At 44.8% G+C, this 27321-nt stretch overlaps 1 protein-coding gene across 3 annotated transcripts in view; it reads left to right on the top strand.

The window, feature by feature from the left end:
• The window catches only part of necab2 (N-terminal EF-hand calcium binding protein 2), a 183454-nt gene extending 157201 nt beyond the window's left edge, over positions 1 to 26253 (top strand). For all 3 annotated transcript variants that reach the window (XM_078542944.1, XM_078542942.1, XM_078542941.1), the window contains one exon: positions 25707 to 26253. In XM_078542944.1, coding sequence (XP_078399070.1) covers positions 25707 to 25735 — 29 coding nt within the window. In that variant the 3' untranslated portion in view covers positions 25736 to 26253. The remainder of the gene's footprint in view (positions 1 to 25706) is intronic.
• The last annotated feature ends 1068 nt before the right edge of the window (positions 26254 to 27321 follow it).

Here is a 27321-nt window from a genome sequence, read left to right as displayed (position 1 = left end):
TGGGGAATGAAGTTGTTAGGATGGGGTAAGGTTGGGAGGGAGGGAATGAAGTTGTCGGGGGCAGAGGTTGGGGCAGGGGAGGGAGTACGGGGAAAGGAGGGGTAACCACAGAAGACGGCAACTGGAGAGGTATGCGTAATGGGGGTGGAAGGTGTAAGGGAAGGAGTTTGGAGGGGAGAAGGAATGTGGAGAGGGGAGGGAGCCCTTGGGGATGAAGGAGTGTGGAGAGGGCCCGGATTAAGGCTGGAGGTAGAAGTAAGGGTGGAGGAAGGAGTTGGGAAGGGGGGAAAGACTAAGGGCGGAGGAAGAACTAAGGCTGGAGGAAAGAGTCACAGGGGAAGGCTAAGAGTCACTGAAGAAGTAAGGGTGTCTGAAAGAGCCAGGAAAGGGGAAGAACTAAGCCGGGGGTTGGGGTGAGTGAGAGTCCGGTGGAGGAAGGGGTTCCAAGGGGGGAAGGGGTCCAGAGGGATGAAGGGTTCATAGAGGGGAAGGGGTCCAGAGGATAGGCTGTCTGTGTGATTATGCAAGGGAGGGCCCTGATGAATCCATGACTGCCTCCTGGAGAGCGAACTGAGGGTGAGCATGGTACGAGGGAATGGTGAGAATGACCGAGGGTAGAGTGAGGCAGTGGGATGGGAGGGTAAGGGAGCGATGGTATCAGTAGAAGGGAAGGCGAGCGTGGTTGGTGGGGACTCGGAGGCTGACACGGACCCTGGGGGTGGGAAGGAGGAGATCGGGGAAGTGAATGTGGATGGGGGTGGGATTTTCGGGAAAGAAGGGAATGTACACATTCACCTGGACATCCCCAGAAGGAAAGGGTTGTGGCTGGTAGGTCACGGAGGGGAGGTGGAAGGTGATGTCAAGGGTGGGGGTGGTCAAAAGTGACGGGCGAAAGGAAATGGGTGACTGGGGGTGGGGGGGAAGAGATAGGGGAGCACACGATAAACTGAATCCAGACCATGTTGTCTAAATCGAAAGTGAAATGAGAGTCATGGTGGGGGAGATCAGGTGCTGCATGGGAGTGTGATCAGTGGGTGGGTGGAGATGCCGGTCAGCTCAGATAGACAACTGAAAGCGAACCCCAGCGGGCAGCATTGAAAATGCTCAGGACGTTGATGTTAGGATGATACGTGAAGGATCCGCGTGCGTGGGAGAGTGCTTGTACAAGGCTCTCAAAGGCCCTGCCACACACACACTTCTCCCTCCAGAATCACTTGTTCGCCAGCTGCTCCCTCTGTGGTGACAGAGGACAAGGTTGAGGGGGTCACCGGCAAAGGGGACTCGGAGGGAGAGGGCAGCCTCTGAGATTCCTGAATGGATGGCCCCGGGATGTCCAGTAGCCGCTCCTCCTCCCTTCGGGTGCCCAGTGGCCGCGCCCTTCCTCCTCGAGGGGAAGGAGCACCTGGAGGGATGTCGAAGTGCTCCGTTTCCCTCTCGCATTGCCATTGCAGGAACTCACCCATGGCTCCCACAGCGGAGTGCAGGTCTGCACACATCTCCGTGTTCTGCTGGACCAGGGTCACCATGGCATCCGCCATCCTCCCCATGGAGACCTTCATACACGCACACGTGGACACCACTTGATCAGCGAGCAGGCGGACACACTCCTATGACTTGGGTGCCACTCTGTTGAGGGCTTCCAATAGCTCTGTGTGATGTTCCCCCACCTGCTGACTTCCCACGTTGACTGGAAGGCCGAATCCAGAGGCTCGTAATCTGACTCGGGCCTCACAGATGCCTCTTCCTCAGCGGTCCTCTGAGTGCCAGGCAGCTCAGCTGAACCTGCCTCCTGCTGCTGCAGACACGTGTCCGTCCAGTGACCACCAGATTGTGAACCCAAGCCTGCTCTGTATCTAGGTTGCACTGAGGTGTGTGTCTCTGTGCTGGTGGAGGGTATGGGTAAGCGCTGTGACGGGTCTTCCAGGCTGCTTATTTCTAGCTCTTCAGTAGAGAAGGTGTCCTCTTGGCTGGAGGTAAGGATGTGGATGGAGCAGGGGGACTGGCTAGCTGAGGGTATCGGTCTCTTGGCAGTGCTCCCTGTGAACCAAAGTAGAGGTAATTAGTGCATGGCAGTAGAGTCAAAAGCAGGTTAGAGAGAGAGAGCACTCACAGTTGAGAAAGGGGTGATGTGGTGCTGGATCCTCGCGAAGGTGTTCGCTGCTGACCTCACCATCGCTGCAGGCACGGTCCACATCATCACCAGTCAGCAAGATGGCACGCTCCTCAAAATGAGTGAGGGGCCTAATGTGGGCCACTCCACTCCCAGTCTGGGACCACTCCTTGCTGTTGTGAGCCAGCTTCTCCTGCATGAAAACAGATAGAGTGTGAGCAGGACACATGGCACTGCGTGGAATGTTTGTGTGGTGAGCGGAGCCATGGACAGGATGAGAACACGAGCTCCAGAGGATATGAGCCTGATGGAGGTGTGAGGGTGTGTGTGAGAGTTAGTGATGTTGTCCCTTGAGGTGTGAGATCCCTGTGGATGTGTGATGGGTTTGTGAGTGTGAGTTGAGAGTGATGAGGAGAGTGACTTACGCTGACAGAACAGATGACACCATTTATCCTGTAGCGGCACTGGGTGGATGTCCTCTTTTGCAGGGCATTGGCACTAACCACCACTGCCACCGCCTCCCATGCTGGATTGATGATGCTGCCACCCCTCCTGCGGCCAGAGCGGGGGTAGACGACATCACAGCGGGCCTCCACGGCTTTCAAAAGATGCCTGAGGGATGTGTCACTGAAGCGGGGGAGCTGCAGCCTTTTTGCCTTCCAGGGCCATCCTGTCTTCCGTGCGGCAGTTCTGGGCTGGAAACAATGAGACGGGTGCACGTCGCTGCACTTTAAATGTGCCCGGTGTGATGAAGTGGCTAGGTAATGGTGTGGCGAATAAGAGCCCACCCGTCATGGAAGTGTTTCCTGGGAATGCATAATTAATGCGGCAGGCTTGGGATGATACTGCGTGAGAAGCCACCATTGCAGCCAACAGGTGAACATCGTTTTACCTGCCTGCTACCGTACTTAGTGCAAATCTGTGACAATTCTGCCCATTGTCTCTGTGTCGGTTCTCTGCAACAGCAACTCAGCTAGTCCCACTCGTCTGCCTGTCCCATGTAGCCCTGTAAAATCTTCTCTTCAGACAATTATCCAGTTCCCTTCTGAAAACTGCAATTGAATCTGTCTTCATCACACACTCAGGCAGTGCATTCCAGATCCAAACCACTGAAGAAGTTTCCCTTCATGTCGCCTCTGGTTCTTTTGTTAATCAACTTAGGGTTCCCGACCTTCTGCAATGGGAACAGTTTCTCCCCATTTATTCTATCCAGACCCTTCATGATTTTGAACACGTCTAACAAATCTCCTCTCAGCCTCTTCTTCTCCAAGGAGAACAGCCCCAGCTTCGCCAATCTATCCATGTAACTTAAGTCATCCTCAGAACCAATCTTGGAAATCTTTTCTTCACCCTTTCTAAAACATTCACATCCTTCCCACTGAAGCTGAATCAATGTTTTATGAAGGTTCATAACTTACTTGCTTTTGTACTCAATGCCCCTATTTATAAAACCCAGGATTCAGTATAATTTATTGACCGCTTCCCAACCTGGCCTCTTGCCTTCAATGATTTATTCACATGTACACCATGGTCCCTCTGCTCCTGCTTTCCCTTTAGAATTGTAACCTTTATGTCACCTCTCCTCATTCTACTGACCAAAATATATCACTTCACACTTCCCTATATTAAATTTCATCTGTCACGTGTCTGCCCATTCCACCAGCTTGTCTATATCCTTTTGAAGTCTACCACTATCTTCCTCACAGTTCACAATACTTCCAAGTCTTGCATCATCAAATTTTGAAATTGTGCCCTGTATACCCAGGTCTAGATTATTAATATAAATCAAGAAAAACAGTGATCCCTCTCTATACCATCCCCAAGTCAGAAATAAGTAACGTTTTCTGTAATTAATGTTTGTAATAGGCTTGAATTAAATAATTAAGCTGTTGCATAATGAAATTCTACTTATGCTAAAAACAAATGATTCAAAATACTACACAGTTCAAAACAAAATGCCTACCATCTACCGGCAGGAATGATTTTCACTTAAAAAGCATAGCTTTACTGATGATTGCGCATTTAAATGATTAATACATAGGAAAACAATGTAATAATAGATGAAGAAATTATATGGTCAACATTTTATCAGAGGACATGCACCTCAAAATTTCCCACTATGGCACTGGTGAGAGAGTGAGAGGGAGAGTGAAGTTAGACTGGGTGGGATATAACAATTTATTGGACAGTGAGAGGGAGAGTGAGGTTAGACTGGGTGGGATATTACACTTTACTTGAGAGTGAGAGGGAGAGTGAGGTTAGACTGGGCGGGATATTATACTTTTTTGGAGAGTGAGAGGGAGAGTGAGGTTAGACTGGGTGGGCTATTGTACATTATTGGACAGTGAGAGGGAGAGTGAGGTAAGACTAGGTGGGATATTATACTTTATTGGAGAGAGGGAGAGTGAGGCTAGGCTGGGTGGGATATTACACTTTATTGAAGAGTGAGAGGGAGAGTGGTGTTAGCCTGGGAGGGATATTATACTTAATTGGAGAGTGAGAGGGAGAGTGAGGTTAGACTAGGTGGGATATTATACTTTATTGGACATTGAGAGGGAGACTGAGGTTTGATTGTGTCGATATTTTACTTTATTGGAGACTGAGATGGAGAGAGATTCGGCTGGGTGGGATATTGTACATTATTGGAGACTGAGAGGAAGAGTGGGGTTAGACTGTGTGGGATCTTATACTTTATTGCAGAATGATAGGGAGAGTGGGGTTAGACTGTGTAGGATATTATACTTTATTGGAGAATGATAGGGAGATTGGGGTTAGACTGTCTAGGATATTAAAATTTATTGGACAGTGAGTGGGAGTGTGAGGTTAGACAGGGTGGGATATAACAATTGATTTGAAAGTGAGAGGGAGAGTGAGGTTAGACTGGGTGGGATATTATACTTGATTGGAGGGTTAGAGGGAGAGTGAAGTTAGCCGGGGTAGGATATTATACTTTATTGGAGAACAAGAGGGAGAATGAAGTTAGACTGGGTGGGATATTATACATAATTGGAGAGGGAGAGGGAGAGGGAGGTAAGACTGGGTGGGTTATTATCTTTTATTGGAGGGGAAGAGGGAAGTTAGACTGGGTGGGACATAACAATTCATTGGAGAGTGAATGGGAGAGTGACGTTAGACTATGTGGGATATTATACTTTATTGGAGAGTGAGAGGGAGAGTCAGGTTAGACTGGGTGGGAAATTACACTGTACTGGAGATTGAGAGGGAGAAGGAGTTTAGACTGGGTGGGATATTATACTTTATTGGAGTGTGAGAGGGAGAGTGAGGTTAGGCTGGGTGGGATATTGTACTTTATTGGAGAGTGAGAGGCGGTGTGAGGGTAGACTGGGTGTGATATTATACTTTTTTGGAGAGTAGAGTGAGGTTAGACTGGGTAGGATATTACGCTTTACTGGAATGTGAGAGGGAGAGTGAGGTTAGACTGGTTGGGATATTATACTTTATTGGTGAGTTAGATGCAGATTGAGGTTAGACTAGGTGGGCTATTATAACTTATTGGAGAGTGAGAGGGATAGTGAGGTTAGACTGGGTGGGAGATTACACTTTTTTGGAGAGTGAGGGGAGAGTGAAGTTAGACTGGATGTGCTATTATACTTTATTGGAGAATGAGAGGGAAAGTGAAGTTAGACTGGGTGGGATGTTATACTTTTATGGAGAGTGAGAGGGAGATTGAGGTTTGACTGGGTGGGATATTACCCTTTATTGGAGAGTGAGGGGGAGAGTGAGGTTAGACAGGATGGGATATTATACTTTATTGGAGAATGAGAGGGAGAGTGAAGTTAGATTGGGTGGGATATTGTACTTTATTGGAGAATGAGAGGGAGAGTGAGGTTAGCCTGGGTGGGATATTGTACTTTATCGGAGAGTGAGGTTAGATTGTGTGGGATATTATACGTTATTGGAGAGTGGGAGGGAGAGTGAGGTTAGACTAGGTGGGATATTATACTTTATTGGACATTGAGAGGGAGACTGAGGTTTGATTGTGTCGATATTTTACTTTATTGGAGACTGAGATGGAGAGAGATTCGGCTGGGTGGGATATTGTACATTATTGGAGACTGAGAGGAAGAGTGGGGTTAGACTGTGTGGGATCTTATACTTTATTGCAGAATGATAGGGAGAGTGGGGTTAGACTGTGTAGGATATTATACTTTATTGGAGAATGATAGGGAGATTGGGGTTAGACTGTCTAGGATATTAAAATTTATTGGACAGTGAGTGGGAGTGTGAGGTTAGACAGGGTGGGATATAACAATTGATTTGAAAGTGAGAGGGAGAGTGAGGTTAGACTGGGTGGGATATTATACTTGATTGGAGGGTTAGAGGGAGAGTGAAGTTAGCCGGGGTAGGATATTATACTTTATTGGAGAACAAGAGGGAGAATGAAGTTAGACTGGGTGGGATATTATACATAATTGGAGAGGGAGAGGGAGAGGGAGGTAAGACTGGGTGGGTTATTATCTTTTATTGGAGGGGAAGAGGGAAGTTAGACTGGGTGGGACATAACAATTCATTGGAGAGTGAATGGGAGAGTGACGTTAGACTATGTGGGATATTATACTTTATTGGAGAGTGAGAGGGAGAGTCAGGTTAGACTGGGTGGGAAATTACACTGTACTGGAGATTGAGAGGGAGAAGGAGTTTAGACTGGGTGGGATATTATACTTTATTGGAGTGTGAGAGGGAGAGTGAGGTTAGGCTGGGTGGGATATTGTACTTTATTGGAGAGTGAGAGGCGGTGTGAGGGTAGACTGGGTGTGATATTATACTTTTTTGGAGAGTAGAGTGAGGTTAGACTGGGTAGGATATTACGCTTTACTGGAATGTGAGAGGGAGAGTGAGGTTAGACTGGTTGGGATATTATACTTTATTGGTGAGTTAGATGCAGATTGAGGTTAGACTAGGTGGGCTATTATAACTTATTGGAGAGTGAGAGGGATAGTGAGGTTAGACTGGGTGGGAGATTACACTTTTTTGGAGAGTGAGGGGAGAGTGAAGTTAGACTGGATGTGCTATTATACTTTATTGGAGAATGAGAGGGAAAGTGAAGTTAGACTGGGTGGGATGTTATACTTTTATGGAGAGTGAGAGGGAGATTGAGGTTTGACTGGGTGGGATATTACCCTTTATTGGAGAGTGAGGGGGAGAGTGAGGTTAGACAGGATGGGATATTATACTTTATTGGAGAATGAGAGGGAGAGTGAAGTTAGATTGGGTGGGATATTGTACTTTATTGGAGAATGAGAGGGACAGTGAGGTTCGGTTGGGTGGGATTTTGTACTTTATTGGAGAGTGAGAGGACGAGTGGGGTTAGACTGGGTGGGATATAACACTTCATTTGAGAGTGAGAGGGAGAGTGAGGTTAGACTGGGTGAGATATTATACTTTATTGGAGAATGATAGGGAGAATGGGGTTAGACAGTGTAGGATATTACAATTTATTGGACAGTGAGTGGGAGAGTGAGGTTAGACTGGGTGAGATATTATACTTGATTGGAGAGTTAGAGGGAGAGTGAAGTTTCCCTGCGTAGGATATTATACTTTATTGGAGAATGAGAGGGAGAGTGAAGTTAGACTGGGTGGGATATTTCATTTTATTGGAGAGTGAATGGGAGAGTGAGGTTAGACTGTGAGGGATATTATACTTTATTGGAGAGTGAGAGAGAGAGCGGGGTTAGACTGGGTGGGATATTGTACTTTATTGGAGAATGATAGGGAGAGTGAGATTAGACTGGGAGGGATATTACATTTTATTGTAGAGTGAGAGGTAGAGTTAGGTTAGACAGGGTGGGATATTATACGTTATTTGAGAATGAGAAGGAGAGTGAGGTTATACTGGGTGGGATATTATACTTGATTGGAGAGTGAGAGGGAGAGTGAGGTTCGACTGGGTGGGATTTTATACTTTATTGGACACTTTGAGGGAGAGTAAGGTTCGACTGGGTGGGATATTGTACTTTACTCGAGAATGAGAGGGAGAGTGAGGTTAGACTGAGTGGGATATTGTACTTTATTGGAGTATGAGAGGGAGAGTGAAGTTCGGCAGGTTGGGATATTGTACTTTATTGGAGACTGAGAGGAAGAGTGGTGTTAGAATGGGTGGGATATAACACTTTATTTGAGAGTGGGAGGGGGAGTGATGTTAGACTGGGTGGGATATTATGCTTTATTGGAGAGTGAGAGGGAGAGTGCGGTTAGACTTGGTGGGATATTATACTTTATTGGAGAGTGAGAGGGAGGGTGGGGTTACACTGGGTGGGTATTATACTTTCTTGGAGAGAGAGAGTGAGGTTAGCCTGGGTGGTTTATTATACATAATTGGAGAGTGAGAGGGAGAGTGAAGTTAGACAGGGTGGGATATTATACTTTATTGGAGAGGAAGCGGGAGGTTAGTCTGGGTGGGATATAACAATTCATTGGAGAGTGAATGGGAGAGTGATGTTAGACTGCGTGGGATATTATACTTTATTGGAGAATGAGTGGGAGAGTGAGGTTAGACTGTGTGGATTATTATCCTTAATTGGAGACTGAGATGGAAAAAGGTGTTAGACGAGGAGGAATATTGTACTCTAGTGGAGATTGACAGGGAGAGCGAGGTTCGACTGGTTGGGATATTATATGTTATTCGAGATTTGGAGGCAGAGTGAGATTAGACTCGGTGGCATGTTATAACTTATTGGAGAGTGAGAGGGAGCGTGAGGTTAGACTAGGTGGGATATTACACTTTATTGGAGAGGGAGAGTGGTGTTAGACTGGATGTGCTATTACACTTTATTGGAGAGTGAGACGGAGGGTAGGGTTAGACTGTGTGGGATATTACACTTTATTGGTGAGCGAGAGGGAGAGAGGGTTAGAATTGGTGGGATATTATACTTTATTGAAGAGTGAGAGGGAGAGTGAGGTTAAACTGGGTGGGATATTGTACTTTATTGGAAAGTGATGGGGAGAGTGAGGTTTGACTGGATATCATATTACACTTATTGGTGAGTGAGAGGGAGAGTGAGGTTAGACTGGGTGGGATATTATACTTCATTGGAGAATGAGAGAGAGAGTGAAGTTAGTTTGGGTGGGATATTGTACTTTACTGGAGATTGACAGGGAGAGTGAGGTTTCACTGGGTGGGATATTATGCTTTATTGGAGAGTGAGGGGGAGAGTGAGGTTAGACTGGATGGGATATTATACTTTATTGGTGAATGAGAGGGAGAGTGAAGTTAGTTTGGGTGGGATATTGTACTTTATTGGAGAGTGAGAGGGAGCGTGAGGTTAGACTCAGTGGGACATTACACTTTACTGGAGAGTGAGGGGGAGAGTGAGGTTTCACTGGGTGGGATATTACACTTTATTGGAGAGTGAGGGGGAGAGTGAGGTTAGACTGGATAGGATATTATACTTTATTGGAGAATGAGAGGGAGAGTGAAGTTAGTGTGGGTGGGATATTGTCCTTTATTGGAGAGTGAGAGGGAGCGTGAGGTTAGACTCGGTGGGACATTACACTTTACTGGAGAGTGAAAGGGAGAGTGAGGTTAGACTGGGTGGGATATTATACTTTATTGGAGAGTGTGAGGGAGAGTGAAGTTAGACTGTGTGATAAATTACACTGTATTTGTGACTGAGAGTGAGGTTCGACTGTGTGGGATATTATACTTTATTGGAGAATGAGAGGGCGCTGTGTTTAAACTGGGTTGGATATTGTACTTTATCGGAGAGTGAGTGGGAGAGTGAGGTTAAACTGGCTGAGATATTACACTTTATTGGAGAGTGAGAGGAGGAGTGGGTTTAGACTGGGTGGGATTTTCTACTTTATAGGAGAGCGATAAGGACAGTGGGGTTACACTGGGTGGGATATTATACTTCATTGGAGAGTGAGAGGCTGGTTGGGGTTTGACTGGGTGGGATATTATACATTATTGGAGACTGCTTGGGAGAGTGGTGTTAGACTGCGTGGGATATTATACTTTATTGGAAAATGAGAGCGAGATTGAGATTAGACTGTGTGGGTTATTATACTTTATTGTAGAGTGAGAGGGAGGAACGTGTTAGACTAGGAGGAATATTTTACTTAATTGGAGAATGACAGGGAGAGCGAGGTTAGACTGGTTGGGATATTAAACTTTATTCGAGAGTTAGAGTCAGAGTGAGATTGGACTGGGTGGGATATTATAACTTATTGGAGAGTGAGAGGGAGAGTAAGGTTAGACTAGGTGGGATATTACACTTCATGGTAGGGTGAGAGGGAGAGTGAGGGTAGACTGGGTGGGAAGTTACACGCATTTGAGAGTGCGAGGGAGAGTGAGGTTAGACTGGGTGGGATATTATACTTTATTGGAGAATGAGAGGGAGAGTGAGGTTAGAATGGGTGGGATATTGTACTTTTTCGGAGAGTGAGGTTAGATTGTGTGGGATATTATACTTCATTGGAGAGTGGGAGGGAGAGTGAGGTTACACTGGAGGGGATATTATACTTTATTGGAGAATGAGAGTGAGGGTGTGGTTAGACTGGGTAGGATATTATACTTTATTGGAGAATGAGAGGGAGAGTGAGGTTAGATTGGGTGGGATATTATACATTATTGGATTGTGAGAGGGAGAGTTAGGTTAGACTGGATGGGCTATTATGCTTTATTGGACAATGAGAGGGAGAGTGAGGTTTGAATGGGTAGGATATTATACCTTGTTGGGGATTGAGTGGGCGAGTGAGGTTAGCGTGGGTGGGATATTATGCTTTATTGGAGGGTTAGAGTGAAAATGAGGTTAGACTGGGTGGGATCTTATACTTTTTGGGAGAGTGAGTGGGCGAGTGAGGGTTGAGTGGGTGGGTTTTTATACTTTATTGGCGAGAGAGAGTGAGGTTAGACTGGGTGGGATATTATATTTTATTGGAGAGGGAGTGCGTGAGTGAGTTTAGACTGGCTGGGATATTATACTTTATTGGAGAGGGTGAGGGAGTTTAGACTGGATGTGATATCACACTTTATTGGAGAATGAGACGGAGAGTGAGGTTAGACTGCGGGGGATATTCTACTTTATTGGAGAATGACTGGGAGAGTCAGGTTCGACCGGTTGGGATATTATACTTTATTGGAGAGTGAGAGGGAGGGTGGGATTTGACTGGTTAGGATATTATTTTTTATTGGAGAGTGAGAGGGAGAGTGAGGTTAGACTGCGTGGGATATTATACTTTATTGTAGAGTGAGAGGGAAAGTGAAGTTAGACTGGGTGGGATATTATAATTTATTGGAGAGTGAGATGGAGAGTGAGGTTAGACTGGGTGGGTCATTACACGTTTTTTGAGAGTGAAAGGGAGAGTGAGGTTCGACTGGGTGGTAAATTACAATGTAGTTTAGAGTGTGAGTGAGAGTGAGGTTATACTGGGTGGGATATTATACTTTATTGGAGAATGAGAGGGAGATTGAGCTTAGACTGGGTGGGAAATTACACTCTATTTCAGAGTGAGAGTGAGGGTGTGGTTAGACTGGGTGGGATATTATACATTGTTGGATTGTAAAAGGGAGAGTTAGGTTAGACTGGGTGGCATTTTATACTTTATTGGAGAATGAGAGGGAGAGTGAGGTTAGACTGGGTGGGTTATTGCACTTTATTGGAGAGTGAAAGGGAGAGTGAGGTTAGACTGGGTGATAAATTACACTGTATTTTAGAGTGTGAGTGAGAGTGAGTTTGGACTGGGTGGGATATTATACTTTATTGGAGAATGATAGGGCGCTGTGTTTAGACTGGGTGGATTATTATACTTTATTGGAGAATGAGAGGGAGAGTGAGGTTAGCCTGGGTGGGATATTGTACTTTATCGGAGAGTGAGGTTAGATTGTGTGGGATATTATACGTTATTGGAGAGTGGGAGGGAGAGTGAGGTTAGACTAGGTGGGATATTATACTTTATTGGACATTGAGAGGGAGACTGAGGTTTGATTGTGTCGATATTTTACTTTATTGGAGACTGAGATGGAGAGAGATTCGGCTGGGTGGGATATTGTACATTATTGGAGACTGAGAGGAAGAGTGGGGTTAGACTGTGTGGGATCTTATACTTTATTGCAGAATGATAGGGAGAGTGGGGTTAGACTGTGTAGGATATTATACTTTATTGGAGAATGATAGGGAGATTGGGGTTAGACTGTCTAGGATATTAAAATTTATTGGACAGTGAGTGGGAGTGTGAGGTTAGACAGGGTGGGATATAACAATTGATTTGAAAGTGAGAGGGAGAGTGAGGTTAGACTGGGTGGGATATTATACTTGATTGGAGGGTTAGAGGGAGAGTGAAGTTAGCCGGGGTAGGATATTATACTTTATTGGAGAACAAGAGGGAGAATGAAGTTAGACTGGGTGGGATATTATACATAATTGGAGAGGGAGAGGGAGAGGGAGGTAAGACTGGGTGGGTTATTATCTTTTATTGGAGGGGAAGAGGGAAGTTAGACTGGGTGGGACATAACAATTCATTGGAGAGTGAATGGGAGAGTGACGTTAGACTATGTGGGATATTATACTTTATTGGAGAGTGAGAGGGAGAGTCAGGTTAGACTGGGTGGGAAATTACACTGTACTGGAGATTGAGAGGGAGAAGGAGTTTAGACTGGGTGGGATATTATACTTTATTGGAGTGTGAGAGGGAGAGTGAGGTTAGGCTGGGTGGGATATTGTACTTTATTGGAGAGTGAGAGGCGGTGTGAGGGTAGACTGGGTGTGATATTATACTTTTTTGGAGAGTAGAGTGAGGTTAGACTGGGTAGGATATTACGCTTTACTGGAATGTGAGAGGGAGAGTGAGGTTAGACTGGTTGGGATATTATACTTTATTGGTGAGTTAGATGCAGATTGAGGTTAGACTAGGTGGGCTATTATAACTTATTGGAGAGTGAGAGGGATAGTGAGGTTAGACTGGGTGGGAGATTACACTTTTTTGGAGAGTGAGGGGAGAGTGAAGTTAGACTGGATGTGCTATTATACTTTATTGGAGAATGAGAGGGAAAGTGAAGTTAGACTGGGTGGGATGTTATACTTTTATGGAGAGTGAGAGGGAGATTGAGGTTTGACTGGGTGGGATATTACCCTTTATTGGAGAGTGAGGGGGAGAGTGAGGTTAGACAGGATGGGATATTATACTTTATTGGAGAATGAGAGGGAGAGTGAAGTTAGATTGGGTGGGATATTGTACTTTATTGGAGAATGAGAGGGACAGTGAGGTTCGGTTGGGTGGGATTTTGTACTTTATTGGAGAGTGAGAGGACGAGTGGGGTTAGACTGGGTGGGATATAACACTTCATTTGAGAGTGAGAGGGAGAGTGAGGTTAGACTGGGTGAGATATTATACTTTATTGGAGAATGATAGGGAGAATGGGGTTAGACAGTGTAGGATATTACAATTTATTGGACAGTGAGTGGGAGAGTGAGGTTAGACTGGGTGAGATATTATACTTGATTGGAGAGTTAGAGGGAGAGTGAAGTTTCCCTGCGTAGGATATTATACTTTATTGGAGAATGAGAGGGAGAGTGAAGTTAGACTGGGTGGGATATTTCATTTTATTGGAGAGTGAATGGGAGAGTGAGGTTAGACTGTGAGGGATATTATACTTTATTGGAGAGTGAGAGAGAGAGCGGGGTTAGACTGGGTGGGATATTGTACTTTATTGGAGAATGATAGGGAGAGTGAGATTAGACTGGGAGGGATATTACATTTTATTGTAGAGTGAGAGGTAGAGTTAGGTTAGACAGGGTGGGATATTATACGTTATTTGAGAATGAGAAGGAGAGTGAGGTTATACTGGGTGGGATATTATACTTGATTGGAGAGTGAGAGGGAGAGTGAGGTTCGACTGGGTGGGATTTTATACTTTATTGGACACTTTGAGGGAGAGTAAGGTTCGACTGGGTGGGATATTGTACTTTACTCGAGAATGAGAGGGAGAGTGAGGTTAGACTGAGTGGGATATTGTACTTTATTGGAGTATGAGAGGGAGAGTGAAGTTCGGCAGGTTGGGATATTGTACTTTATTGGAGACTGAGAGGAAGAGTGGTGTTAGAATGGGTGGGATATAACACTTTATTTGAGAGTGGGAGGGGGAGTGATGTTAGACTGGGTGGGATATTATGCTTTATTGGAGAGTGAGAGGGAGAGTGCGGTTAGACTTGGTGGGATATTATACTTTATTGGAGAGTGAGAGGGAGGGTGGGGTTACACTGGGTGGGTATTATACTTTCTTGGAGAGAGAGAGTGAGGTTAGCCTGGGTGGTTTATTATACATAATTGGAGAGTGAGAGGGAGAGTGAAGTTAGACAGGGTGGGATATTATACTTTATTGGAGAGGAAGCGGGAGGTTAGTCTGGGTGGGATATAACAATTCATTGGAGAGTGAATGGGAGAGTGATGTTAGACTGCGTGGGATATTATACTTTATTGGAGAATGAGTGGGAGAGTGAGGTTAGACTGTGTGGATTATTATCCTTAATTGGAGACTGAGATGGAAAAAGGTGTTAGACGAGGAGGAATATTGTACTCTAGTGGAGATTGACAGGGAGAGCGAGGTTCGACTGGTTGGGATATTATATGTTATTCGAGATTTGGAGGCAGAGTGAGATTAGACTCGGTGGCATGTTATAACTTATTGGAGAGTGAGAGGGAGCGTGAGGTTAGACTAGGTGGGATATTACACTTTATTGGAGAGGGAGAGTGGTGTTAGACTGGATGTGCTATTACACTTTATTGGAGAGTGAGACGGAGGGTAGGGTTAGACTGTGTGGGATATTACACTTTATTGGTGAGCGAGAGGGAGAGAGGGTTAGAATTGGTGGGATATTATACTTTATTGAAGAGTGAGAGGGAGAGTGAGGTTAAACTGGGTGGGATATTGTACTTTATTGGAAAGTGATGGGGAGAGTGAGGTTTGACTGGATATCATATTACACTTATTGGTGAGTGAGAGGGAGAGTGAGGTTAGACTGGGTGGGATATTATACTTCATTGGAGAATGAGAGAGAGAGTGAAGTTAGTTTGGGTGGGATATTGTACTTTACTGGAGATTGACAGGGAGAGTGAGGTTTCACTGGGTGGGATATTATGCTTTATTGGAGAGTGAGGGGGAGAGTGAGGTTAGACTGGATGGGATATTATACTTTATTGGTGAATGAGAGGGAGAGTGAAGTTAGTTTGGGTGGGATATTGTACTTTATTGGAGAGTGAGAGGGAGCGTGAGGTTAGACTCAGTGGGACATTACACTTTACTGGAGAGTGAGGGGGAGAGTGAGGTTTCACTGGGTGGGATATTACACTTTATTGGAGAGTGAGGGGGAGAGTGAGGTTAGACTGGATAGGATATTATACTTTATTGGAGAATGAGAGGGAGAGTGAAGTTAGTGTGGGTGGGATATTGTCCTTTATTGGAGAGTGAGAGGGAGCGTGAGGTTAGACTCGGTGGGACATTACACTTTACTGGAGAGTGAAAGGGAGAGTGAGGTTAGACTGGGTGGGATATTATACTTTATTGGAGAGTGTGAGGGAGAGTGAAGTTAGACTGTGTGATAAATTACACTGTATTTGTGACTGAGAGTGAGGTTCGACTGTGTGGGATATTATACTTTATTGGAGAATGAGAGGGCGCTGTGTTTAAACTGGGTTGGATATTGTACTTTATCGGAGAGTGAGTGGGAGAGTGAGGTTAAACTGGCTGAGATATTACACTTTATTGGAGAGTGAGAGGAGGAGTGGGTTTAGACTGGGTGGGATTTTCTACTTTATAGGAGAGCGATAAGGACAGTGGGGTTACACTGGGTGGGATATTATACTTCATTGGAGAGTGAGAGGCTGGTTGGGGTTTGACTGGGTGGGATATTATACATTATTGGAGACTGCTTGGGAGAGTGGTGTTAGACTGCGTGGGATATTATACTTTATTGGAAAATGAGAGCGAGATTGAGATTAGACTGTGTGGGTTATTATACTTTATTGTAGAGTGAGAGGGAGGAACGTGTTAGACTAGGAGGAATATTTTACTTAATTGGAGAATGACAGGGAGAGCGAGGTTAGACTGGTTGGGATATTAAACTTTATTCGAGAGTTAGAGTCAGAGTGAGATTGGACTGGGTGGGATATTATAACTTATTGGAGAGTGAGAGGGAGAGTAAGGTTAGACTAGGTGGGATATTACACTTCATGGTAGGGTGAGAGGGAGAGTGAGGGTAGACTGGGTGGGAAGTTACACGCATTTGAGAGTGCGAGGGAGAGTGAGGTTAGACTGGGTGGGATATTATACTTTATTGGAGAATGAGAGGGAGAGTGAGGTTAGAATGGGTGGGATATTGTACTTTTTCGGAGAGTGAGATTAGATTGTGTGGGATATTATACTTCATTGGAGAGTGGGAGGGAGAGTGAGGTTACACTGGAGGGGATATTATACTTTATTGGAGAATGAGAGTGAGGGTGTGGTTAGACTGGGTAGGATATTATACTTTATTGGAGAATGAGAGGGAGAGTGAGGTTAGATTGGGTGGGATATTATACATTATTGGATTGTGAGAGGGAGAGTTAGGTTAGACTGGATGGGCTATTATGCTTTATTGGACAATGAGAGGGAGAGTGAGGTTTGAATGGGTAGGATATTATACCTTGTTGGGGATTGAGTGGGCGAGTGAGGTTAGCGTGGGTGGGATATTATGCTTTATTGGAGGGTTAGAGTGAAAATGAGGTTAGACTGGGTGGGATCTTATACTTTTTGGGAGAGTGAGTGGGCGAGTGAGGGTTGAGTGGGTGGGTTTTTATACTTTATTGGCGAGAGAGAGTGAGGTTAGACTGGGTGGGATATTATATTTTATTGGAGAGGGAGTGCGTGAGTGAGTTTAGACTGGCTAGGATATTATACTTTATTGGAGAGGGTGAGGGAGTTTAGACTGGATGTGATATCACACTTTATTGGAGAATGAGACGGAGAGTGAGGTTAGACTGCGGGGGATATTCTACTTTATTGGAGAATGACTGGGAGAGTCAGGTTCGACCGGTTGGGATATTATACTTTATTGGAGAGTGAGAGGGAGGGTGGGATTTGACTGGTTAGGATATTATTTTTTATTGGAGAGTGAGAGGGAGAGTGAGGTTAGACTGCGTGGGATATTATACTTTATTGTAGAGTGAGAGGGAAAGTGAAGTTAGACTGGGTGGGATATTATAATTTATTGGAGAGTGAGATGGAGAGTGAGGTTAGACTGGGTGGGTCATTACACTTTTTTTGAGAGTGAAAGGGAGAGTGAGGTTCGACTGGGTGGTAAATTACAATGTAGTTTAGAGTGTGAGTGAGAGTGAGGTTATACTGGGTGGGATATTATACTTTATTGGAGAATGAGAGGGAGATTGAGCTTAGACTGGGTGGGAAATTACACTCTATTTCAGAGTGAGAGTGAGGGTGTGGTTAGACTGGGTGGGATATTATACATTGTTGGATTGTAAAAGGGAGAGTTAGGTTAGACTGGGTGGCATTTTATACTTTATTGGAGAATGAGAGGGAGAGTGAGGTTAGACTGGGTGGGTTATTGCACTTTATTGGAGAGTGAAAGGGAGAGTGAGGTTAGACTGGGTGATAAATTACACTGTATTTTAGAGTGTGAGTGAGAGTGAGTTTGGACTGGGTGGGATATTATACTTTATTGGAGAATGATAGGGCGCTGTGTTTAGACTGGGTGGATTATTATACTTTATTGGAGAATGAGAGGGAGAGTGAGGTTAGCCTGGGTGGGATATTGTACTTTATCGGAGAGTGAGGTTAGATTGTGTGGGATATTATACGTTATTGGAGAGTGGGAGGGAGAGTGAGGTTAGAGTGGGTGGCATATTATACATTACTGAATTGTGAGAGGGAGAGTTAGGTTAGATTGGGTGGGATATTGTAATTTATTGGAGAGTGAAAGGGAGAGTGAGGTTAGACTGGGTGGGTCGTTGCACTTTATTCGAGAGTGAAAGGGAGAGTGAGATTAGACTGGGTGGGATATTATACTTTATTGGAGAATGAGAGGGCGCTGTGTTTAGACTGGGTGGGATCTTCTACTTTATTGGAGACTGAGAGGGAGAGAGGGGTTAGACTGCGTGGGATAGTATACTTCATTGGAGATTGAGAGGGAGGTTTGAGTTTGACTGGGTGGGATCTTATACTTTTTGGGAGAGTGAGTGGGCGAGTGAGGTTTGAGTGGGTGGGTTTTTATACTTTATTGGCGAGAGAGAGTGAGGTTAGACTGGGTGGGATATATTTTATTGGAGAGGGAGAGGGTGAGTAAGTTTAGACTGGCTGGGATATTACACTTTATTGGAGAGGGAGAGTGGTGTTAGACTGGATGTGCTATTACACTTTATTGGAGAGTGAGAGGGAGAGTGGGGTTAGACTGTGTGGGATATTATACTTTATTGGAGAGTGAGAGGGAGAGAGGGTTAGAATGGGCGGGATATTATACTTTATTGTAGAGTGAGAGGGAGAGTGAGGTTAGACTGGGTGGGGTATTATACTTTATTGGAGAGGGTGAGGGAGTTTAGACTGTATGGGATATTGTACTTTATTGGAGAATGAGACGTTGAGTGAGGTTAGACTGGGTGGGATATTCTACTTTATTGGAGAATGACTGGGAGAGTGAGGTTCAACTGGTTGTGATATTATACTTTATTGGAGAGTTTGAGGGAGGGTGGGATTTGACTGGGTAGGATATTATTTTTTATTGGAGAGTAAGACGGAGAGTGAGGTTAAACTGGGTGGGATATGATACATTATTGGAGAGTGAGAGAGAGAGTGAGGTTAGACTGGATGGGCTATTATACTTTATTGGACAATGAGAGGGAGAGTGAGGTTTGAATGGGTAGGATATTATACCTTGTTGGGGATTGAGTGGGCGAGTGAGGTTAGCGTGGGTGGGATATTATGCTTTATTGGAGGGTTAGAGTGAAAGTGAGGTTAGACTGGGTGGGATCTTATATTTTATTGGAGAGGGAGAGCGTGAGTGAGTTTAGACTGGCTGGGATACTACACTTTATTGGAGAGGGTGAGGGAGTTTAGACTGGATGTGATATCACACTTAATTGGAGAATGAGACGGAGAGTGAGGTTAGACTGCGTGGGATATTCTACTTTATTGGAGAATGACTGGGAGAGTCAGGTTCGACCGGTTGGGATATTATACTTTATTGGAGAGTGAGAGGGAGGGTGGGATTTGACTGGTTAGGATATTATTTTTTATTGGAGAGTGAAAGGGAGAGTGAGGTTAGACTGGGTGGGATATTATACTTTATCGGAGAGTGAGGTTAGATTGTGTGGGATATTATACGTTATTGGGGAGTCGGAGGGAGAGTGAGGTTAGACTGGGAGGGATATTATACTTTTTTGGAGAGCGAAAGGGAGAGTGAGGCTAGACTGCGTGGGAAATTACACTGTATTTGAGAGAGTGAGGGAGAGTGAGGTTAGACTGGGTAGGATATTATACTTTATTGGAGAATGAGAGGGAGATTGAGCTTAGACTGGGTGGGAAATTACACTGTATTTCAGAGTGAGAGTGAGGGTGTGGTTAGACTGGATGGGATATTATACATTGTTGGATTGTAAAAGGGAGAGTTAGGTTAGACTGGGTGGCATTTTATACTTTATTGGAGAATGAGAGGGCGCTGTGTTTAGACTGGGTGGGATATTATACTTTATTGGAGAATGAAAGTGAGAGTGAGGTTTGCCTGGGTGGGATATCGTACTTTATCGGAGAGTGAGGTTAGATTGTGTGGGATATTATACTTTATTGGAGAGTGGAAGTGAGGGTGTGGTTAGACTGGGTAGGATATTATACTTTATTGGAGAATGAGAGGGAGAGTGAGGTTAGAGTTGGTGGGATATGGTACTTAATTGGAGAGTGAGAGGGAGAGTGAGGTTTGACTGGGTGGGTTATTGCACTTTATTGGAGAGTGAAAGGGAGAGTGAGGTTAGACTGGGTGATAAATTACACTGTATTTTAGAGTGAGAGTGAGTTTGGACTGGGTGGGATATTATACTTTATTGGAGAATGATAGGGCGCTGTGTTTAGACTGGGTGGATTATTATACTTTATTGGAGAATGACTGGGAGAGTGAGGTTCGACCGGTTGGGATATTATACTTTATTGGAGAGTGAGAGGGAGGGTGGGATTTGACTGGTTAGGATATTATTTTTTATTGGAAAGTGAAAGGGAGAGTGAGGTTAGACTGGGTGGGATATTATACTTTATTGGAGAATGAGAGGGCGCTGTGTTTAGACTGGGTGGGATCTTCTACTTTATTGGAGACTGAGAGGGAGAGAGGGGTTAGACTGCGTGGGATAGTATACTTCATTGGAGATTGAGAGGGAGGTTTGGGTTTGACTGTGTGGGATCTTATACTTTTTGGGAGAGTGGGTGGGCGAGTGAGGTTTGAGTGGGTGGGTTTTTATACTTTATTGGCGAGAGAGAGTGAGGTTAGACTGGGTGGGATATTACCCTTTATTGGAGAGGGAGAGTGGTGTTAGACTGGATGTGCTATTACACTTTATTGGAGAGTGAGAGGGAGAGTGGGGTTAGACTGTGTGGAATATTATACTTTATAGGAGAGTGAGAGGGAGAGATTGTTAGAATGGGCGGGATATTATACTTTATTGTAGAGTGAGAGGGAGAGTGAGGTTAGACTGGGTGGGGTATTATACTTTATTGGAGAGGGTGAGGGAGTTTAGACTGTATGGGATATCACACTTTATTGGAGAATGAGACGTTGAGTAAGGTTAGACTGGGTGGGATATTCTACTTTATTGGAGAATGACTGGGAGAGTGAGGTTCAACTGGTTGTGATATTATACTTTATTGGAGAGTTTGAGGGAGGGTGGGATTTGACTGGGTGGGATATTATTTTTTATTGGAGAGTAAGACGGAGAGTGAGGTTAAACTGGGTGGGATATGATACATTATTGGAGAGTGAGAGGGAGAGTGAGGTTAGACTTGGTGGGATATTATACTTTTTGGGAGAGTGAGTGGGCGAGTGAGGTTAGAGTGGGTGGGTTTTTACACTTTATTGGCGAGAGAGAGTGAGGTTAGACTGGGTGGGATATTATATTTTCTTGGAGAGGGAGAGGGTAAGTGAGGTTAGACTGAGTGGGCTATTATACTTTATTGGAGAGGGTGAGGGAGTTTGGACTGGATGGGATATCACACTTTATTGGAGAATGAGATGTTGAGTGAGGTTAGATTGGGTGGGATAATCTACTTTATTGGAGAGTGAGAGGGAGAGTGAGGTTAGACTGGATGGGCTATTATACTTTATTGGACAATGAGAGGGAGAGTGAGGTTTGAATGGGTAGGATATTATACCTTGTTGGGGATTGAGTGGGCGAGTGAGGTTAGCGTGGGTGGGATATTATGCTTTATTGGAGGGTTAGAGTGAAAATGAGGTTAGACTGGGTGGGATCTTATACTTTTTGTGAGAGTGAGTGGGCGAGTGAGGGTTGAGTGGGTGGGTTTTTATACTTTATTGGCGAGAGAGAGTGAGGTTAGACTGGGTGGGATATTATATTTTATTGGAGAGGGAGAGCGTGAGTGAGTTTAGACTGGCTGGGATATTATACTTTATTGGAGAGGGTGAGGGAGTTTAGACTGGATGTGATATCACACTTTATTGGAGAATGAGACGGAGAGTGAGGTCAGACTGTGTGGGATATTCTACTTTATTGGAGAATGACTGGGAGAGTCAGGTTCGACCGGTTGGGATATTATACTTTATTGGAGAGTGGGAGGGAGGGTGGGATTTGACTGGTTAGGATATTATTTTTTATTGGAGAGTGAAAGGGAGAGTGAGGTTAGACTGGGTGGGATATTATACTTTATTGGAGAATGAGAGGGCGCTGTGTTTAGACTGGGTGGGATCTTCTACTTTATTGGAGACTGAAAGGGAGAGAGGGGTTAGACTGCGTGGGATAGTATACTTCATTGGAGATTGAGAGGGAGGTTTGGGTTTGACTGTGTGGGATCTTATACTTTTTGGGAGAGTGGGTGGGCAAGTGAGGTTTGAGTGGGTGGGTTTTTATACTTTATTGGCGAGAGAGAGTGAGGTTAGACTGGGTGGGATATTATATTTTATTGGAGAGGGAGAGGGTGAGTAAGTTTAGACTGGCTGGGATATTACACTTTATTGGAGAGGGAGAGTGGTGTTAGACTGGATGTGCTATTACATTTTATTGGAGAGTGAGAGGAAGAGTGGGGTTAGACTGTGTGGGATATTATACTTTATTGGAGAGTGAGAGGGAGAGAGGGGTAGAATGGGCGGGATATTATACTTTATTGTAGAGTGAGAGGGAGAGTGAGGTTAGACTGGGTGGGGTATTATACTTTATTGGAGAGGGTGAGGGAGTTTAGACTGTATGGGATATCACACTTTATTGGAGAATGAGACGTTGAGTGAGGTTAGACTGGGTGGGATATTCTACTTTATTGGAGAATGACTGGGAGAGTGAGGTTCAACTGGTTGTGATATTATACTTTATTGGAGAGTTTGAGGGAGGGTGGGATTTGACTGGGTGGGATTTTATTTTTTACTGGAGAGTAAGACGGAGAGTGAGGTTAAACTGGGTGGGATATGATACATTATTGGAGAGTGAGAGGGAGAGTGAGGTTAGACTTGGTGGGATATTATACTTTATTGGGGAGTGAGAGGGAATGTGAAGTTAGACTGGGTGGGATATTCTACTTTATTGGAGACTGAGAGGGAGAGTGGGGTTAGACTGGGTGGGATAGTAGACTTTATTGTAGAGCGAGAGGGATGGTGGGTTTTGACTGGGTGGGATATTATTTTATTATTGGAGAGTGAGAGTGAGTTTAGACTGGGTGGGATATGATACATTATTGGAGAGTGAGAGGGAGAGTGAATGTAGACTGGGTGGGATATTATACTTTATTGGAGTGTGAGAGGGAAAGTGAAGTTAGACTGGGTGGGATATTCTACTTTATTGGAGACTGAGAAGGAAAGTGGGGTTAGACTGGGTGGGATAGTATACTTCATTGGAGAGTGAGAGGGAGGTTTGGGTTTGACTGGGTGGGATCTTATACATTATTGGAGAGTGATTGGGAGAGTGAGGTTAGACTGCGTGGGATAGTATACTTAATTGGAGAATGCGAGGGAGATTGAGGTTAGACAGTGTGGGTTATTATACTTTAATAGAGAGTGAGAGGGAGAGTGAGGTTAGACTGGGTGCGATTTTACACTTTATTTGAGAGTGAATGGGAGAGTCAACTTAGACTGGGTGGGATATTATACTTTATTGGAGAGTGAGAGGGAGAAAGGGGTTAGACTAGGCGTAATATTGTACTTTATTGGAGAATGACAGGGAGAGCGAGGTTAGACTGGTTGGGATATTATACTTTATTCGAGAGTTAGAGTTAGAATGAGATTAGACTGGGTGGGATATTATAACTTATTGGAGAGTGAGAGGGAGAGTGAGGTTAGACTAGGTGGGATATTACACTTTATTGGAGAGGGAGAGTAGTGTTAGACTGGATGTGCTATTACACTTTATTGGAGAGTGAGAGGGAGAGTGGGATTAGACTGTGTGAGATATTATACTTTATTGGAGAGTGAGAGGGAGAGAGGGTTAGAATGGGTGGGATATTATACTTTATTGTAGAGTGAGAGGGAGAGTGAGGTTAGACTGGGTGGGATATTGTACTTTATTGGAGAGTGAGGGGGAGAATGATGTTTGACTGGATGTGATATTACACTTTATTGGTGAGTGCGAGGCTGAGTGAGGTTAGACTGGCTGGGATATTATACTTTTTTGGAGAGTGAGGTTAGACTCGGTGGGACATTATGCTTTATTGGAGAGCAAAACGGAGAGTGAGGTTAGACTGGATGGGAAATTACACTGTATTTGAGAGTGAGAGGGAGAGTGAGGTTAGACTGGGTGGGCTATTATACTTTGTGGGAGAATGAGAGGGAGAGTGAGGTTAGACTGGGTGGGAAATTGTACTTTATCGGAGAGTGAGGTTAGATTGTGTGGGATATTATACCTTATTGGAGAGTGGGAGGGGGAGTGAGGTAACACTAGGTCAGACATTATACTTTATTGGAGAGTGAGAGTGAGGGTGTGGTTAGACTGGGTTGGATATTATACTTTATTGGAGAATGAGAGGGAGAGTGAGGTTCGAGTGGTTGGGATATTATACATTATTGAATTGTGAGAGGGAGAGTTAGGTTCGACTGGGTGGGATATACTTTATTGGACAATGAGACCGAGAGTGAGTTTTGAATGGGTGGGATATTATACCTTATTGCAGATTGAGTGGGTGAGTGATGTTGGAATGGGTGGGATATTATGCTTTATTGGAGTGTTAGAGGGAAAGTGAGGTTAGACTTGGTGGGATATTATACTTTTTGGGAGAGTGAGTGGGCGAGTGAGGTTTGAGTGGGTGGGTTTTTATACTTTAATGGCGAGAGAGAGTGAGGTTAGACTGGGTGGGATATTATATTTTATTGGAGAGGGAGAGCGTGAGTGAGTTTAGACTGGCTGGGATATTATACTTTATTGGAGAGGGTGAGGGAGTTTAGACTGGATGTGATATCACACTTTATTGGAGAATGAGACGGAGAGTGAGGTTAGACTGCGTGGGATATTCTACTTTATTGGAGAATGACCGGGAGAGTCAGGTTCGACCGGTTGGGATATTATACTTTATTGGAGAGTTTGAGGGAGGGTGGGATTTGACTGGGTGGGATATTATTTTTTATTGGAGAGTAAGACGGAGAGTGAGGTTAGACTGGGTGGGACATAATACTTTATTGGAGAGTGAGCAGGAAAGTGAGTTTAGACTGGGTCGGATATTACACTTTATTGGAGAGTGAGTATGACAGTTGGGTTATAATGGGTGGGATATTATACTTTATTTGAGAGGGAGAGTGAGGTTAGACTGTGGGATTTTTTATTTTATTGGAGATGGAGAGTGAGGTTAGACTGGGTGGGATATTATAATTTACTGGAGAGGGAGAAGGAGGTTAAACTGGTTGGGATATCACACTTTAATAGAGAATGAGAGAGAGAGTGAGGTTAGTCTGGGTGGGATATTATACTTTATTGGAGAGTGAGAGGGAGAGTGAGGTTTGACTGGGTGGGATATTATACTTTATTGGAGAGTGAGGTTACTTCTTTGAAGGGAAAACATTTGCAGGCTTGGTGGACTGAAGTATGAAACATAGAGAATGAGCGCAGGCAGGTAAACCATGAAATGAGGCAGGCACAATCCACTTGCTGGAGGAGACACTGACCACTGATATTGTGTGAGCATCCTGGTCAACCTTTTTCCCTTATGTAGATCAGGGCTACATGAACTAAGTATAGCACCTTTACTACTGCCCCAGAGATTGGCTAACTTACATCGACAGTGGATAGACCCAGAAACATTCCTGATCAGTATAACTGATGTCAACACTATGCAGTGATGTTTCTTAATGAATCATTAGGTTATGTCTTGATAGAGATGCGGCATTTCTGATCTAGAATCCTGTGAGCTAAGTACAACCTCCTTGGCTGCAGTTTGATTGAAATCCTTTGTTTCTTCCTTAAGCTGCCTGGTGTACTTTGGATGGGAAGTAACTCGGAGCCTTCTGGGACAGTTGGACGTGAGGAGCTGCGGACTTAACTGGACAAACAGTGCCCCCTTCCTCACAAGAAGCCAGCACCTACAAGCGGAGAACCCTTTGCGTATTTTGTAATCAGTTATTTCCAGGAATATGTGTTGACTATTTTAAGCACGTTAATTATTAAAGAGAATTGGAGTAGTAGAGCTGTGGGAGCCTGACAAACTTGAACCAAAGTGGGGTGTTGGGGGAGTTGTGGGGAGTGCCTAATCGATCATAGTTTAACTCTGTTTTATTTAACAGAGAGCTGGGCGATCTTCACCCGCTTGGCCCCAAGCCTGGCCAAATCCTGACCCCTCACCAACACTCCTGTTCACCTCAAACAAGTTAGAGCCTGAAGTTGGTCTGGATGCAGGAGCTGGGAGCTGAACTGGCCTAGTTGTGAGGGGTGATGGTGTGGGTCACTCTATACTGTTCCACGTCCATTATTGTTTAGTTTTGTTGGAAAGGATGTTAAGAAGGAACATTCCCCCCATGCCCAACCACCTTCCTTCATCCCCTCCAACACTGGCAACACTGTTTGGGTGGATATTGAGATACTCAGAACGAGGTTGATGGTAGAGATTAGCTGTTTGGAATCAGTTAGGCCACTGACCAGGAGCTCAGATTCTCTTGAAACCTTTCATACAAAGAGACAATTATGTAACTGTGGTTCCTTTGCTAATCTTAGGAAACTGCATCTTTCCAGCTGCAGACTTCCCTTTTTGATATCAGCTTATGAATCTCTCTCCTCTAGTTCCCATCTTTATATCCCCCCATATTTCTCCCTGTTTGGCTCAGTCTGGCTCTGTTTGGCTCTGATTGGCCCCCCATATCTCTTCCTTTGTATCCCCCTGCATACCTCTCCCTCTGTATCTCTCTCCTGTATCTCTCCCGCTGTATCTCTTCCTCTGTATCTCTCCCTCTGTATCTCTCCCTTTGTATCCCTCCCCCGTGTATATCCATCTGTATCTCCCCCCATATAGCTCCCTCTGTATCTCTCCCCATCTAACTCCCCCCGTATCTCTCCCCTGTATCTCTTCCCGTATCTTTCCCCTTGTACCCCTCCCCGTATCTCTCCTCCCATATCTCTCCCCATATCTCTCCTCCTGTACATCTCCCCTATATCTCTCTCCCCCCATGTCTGTCCCCTTTGCATCCCTCCTCCTATATCTATCCCCCTATATCTGTCCCCCTATATCCCTCCCTCATATCCCTCCCACCTGTAACTCTCACCCCCTGTATCTCTCTCCCCGATAACAATCTCCTTGTTTATCTCCCTCCCATATCTCTCTCTCCGTATCTTCCCCCCATTTCTCTCATCCCCATCTCTTCCCACTGTATCTCTCTCCCTCCAGCATCCCCCCGCATCTCTCCCCTGTATTTCTCTCCCCGTATCTCTCTCCTCCCATATCTCTCTCCCCCCTGTACCTCTCCACCTGTATCTCCACCCCCTGTACCCCTAACATATCTCTTCCCCGATGTGGGGTGTAGCCAGTGCACATCTGTCAGTTTACTGGCAGTGCTAAAGTGAATATTCCACCCAGCTTTACACATGGTGTC

This window comes from Cetorhinus maximus, chromosome 6, assembly GCF_964194155.1.
Source record: "Cetorhinus maximus chromosome 6, sCetMax3.hap1.1, whole genome shotgun sequence".
Classification (NCBI taxonomy): domain Eukaryota; kingdom Metazoa; phylum Chordata; class Chondrichthyes; order Lamniformes; family Cetorhinidae; genus Cetorhinus; species Cetorhinus maximus.
This window is presented reverse-complemented; position numbering and strand designations above follow the sequence as displayed.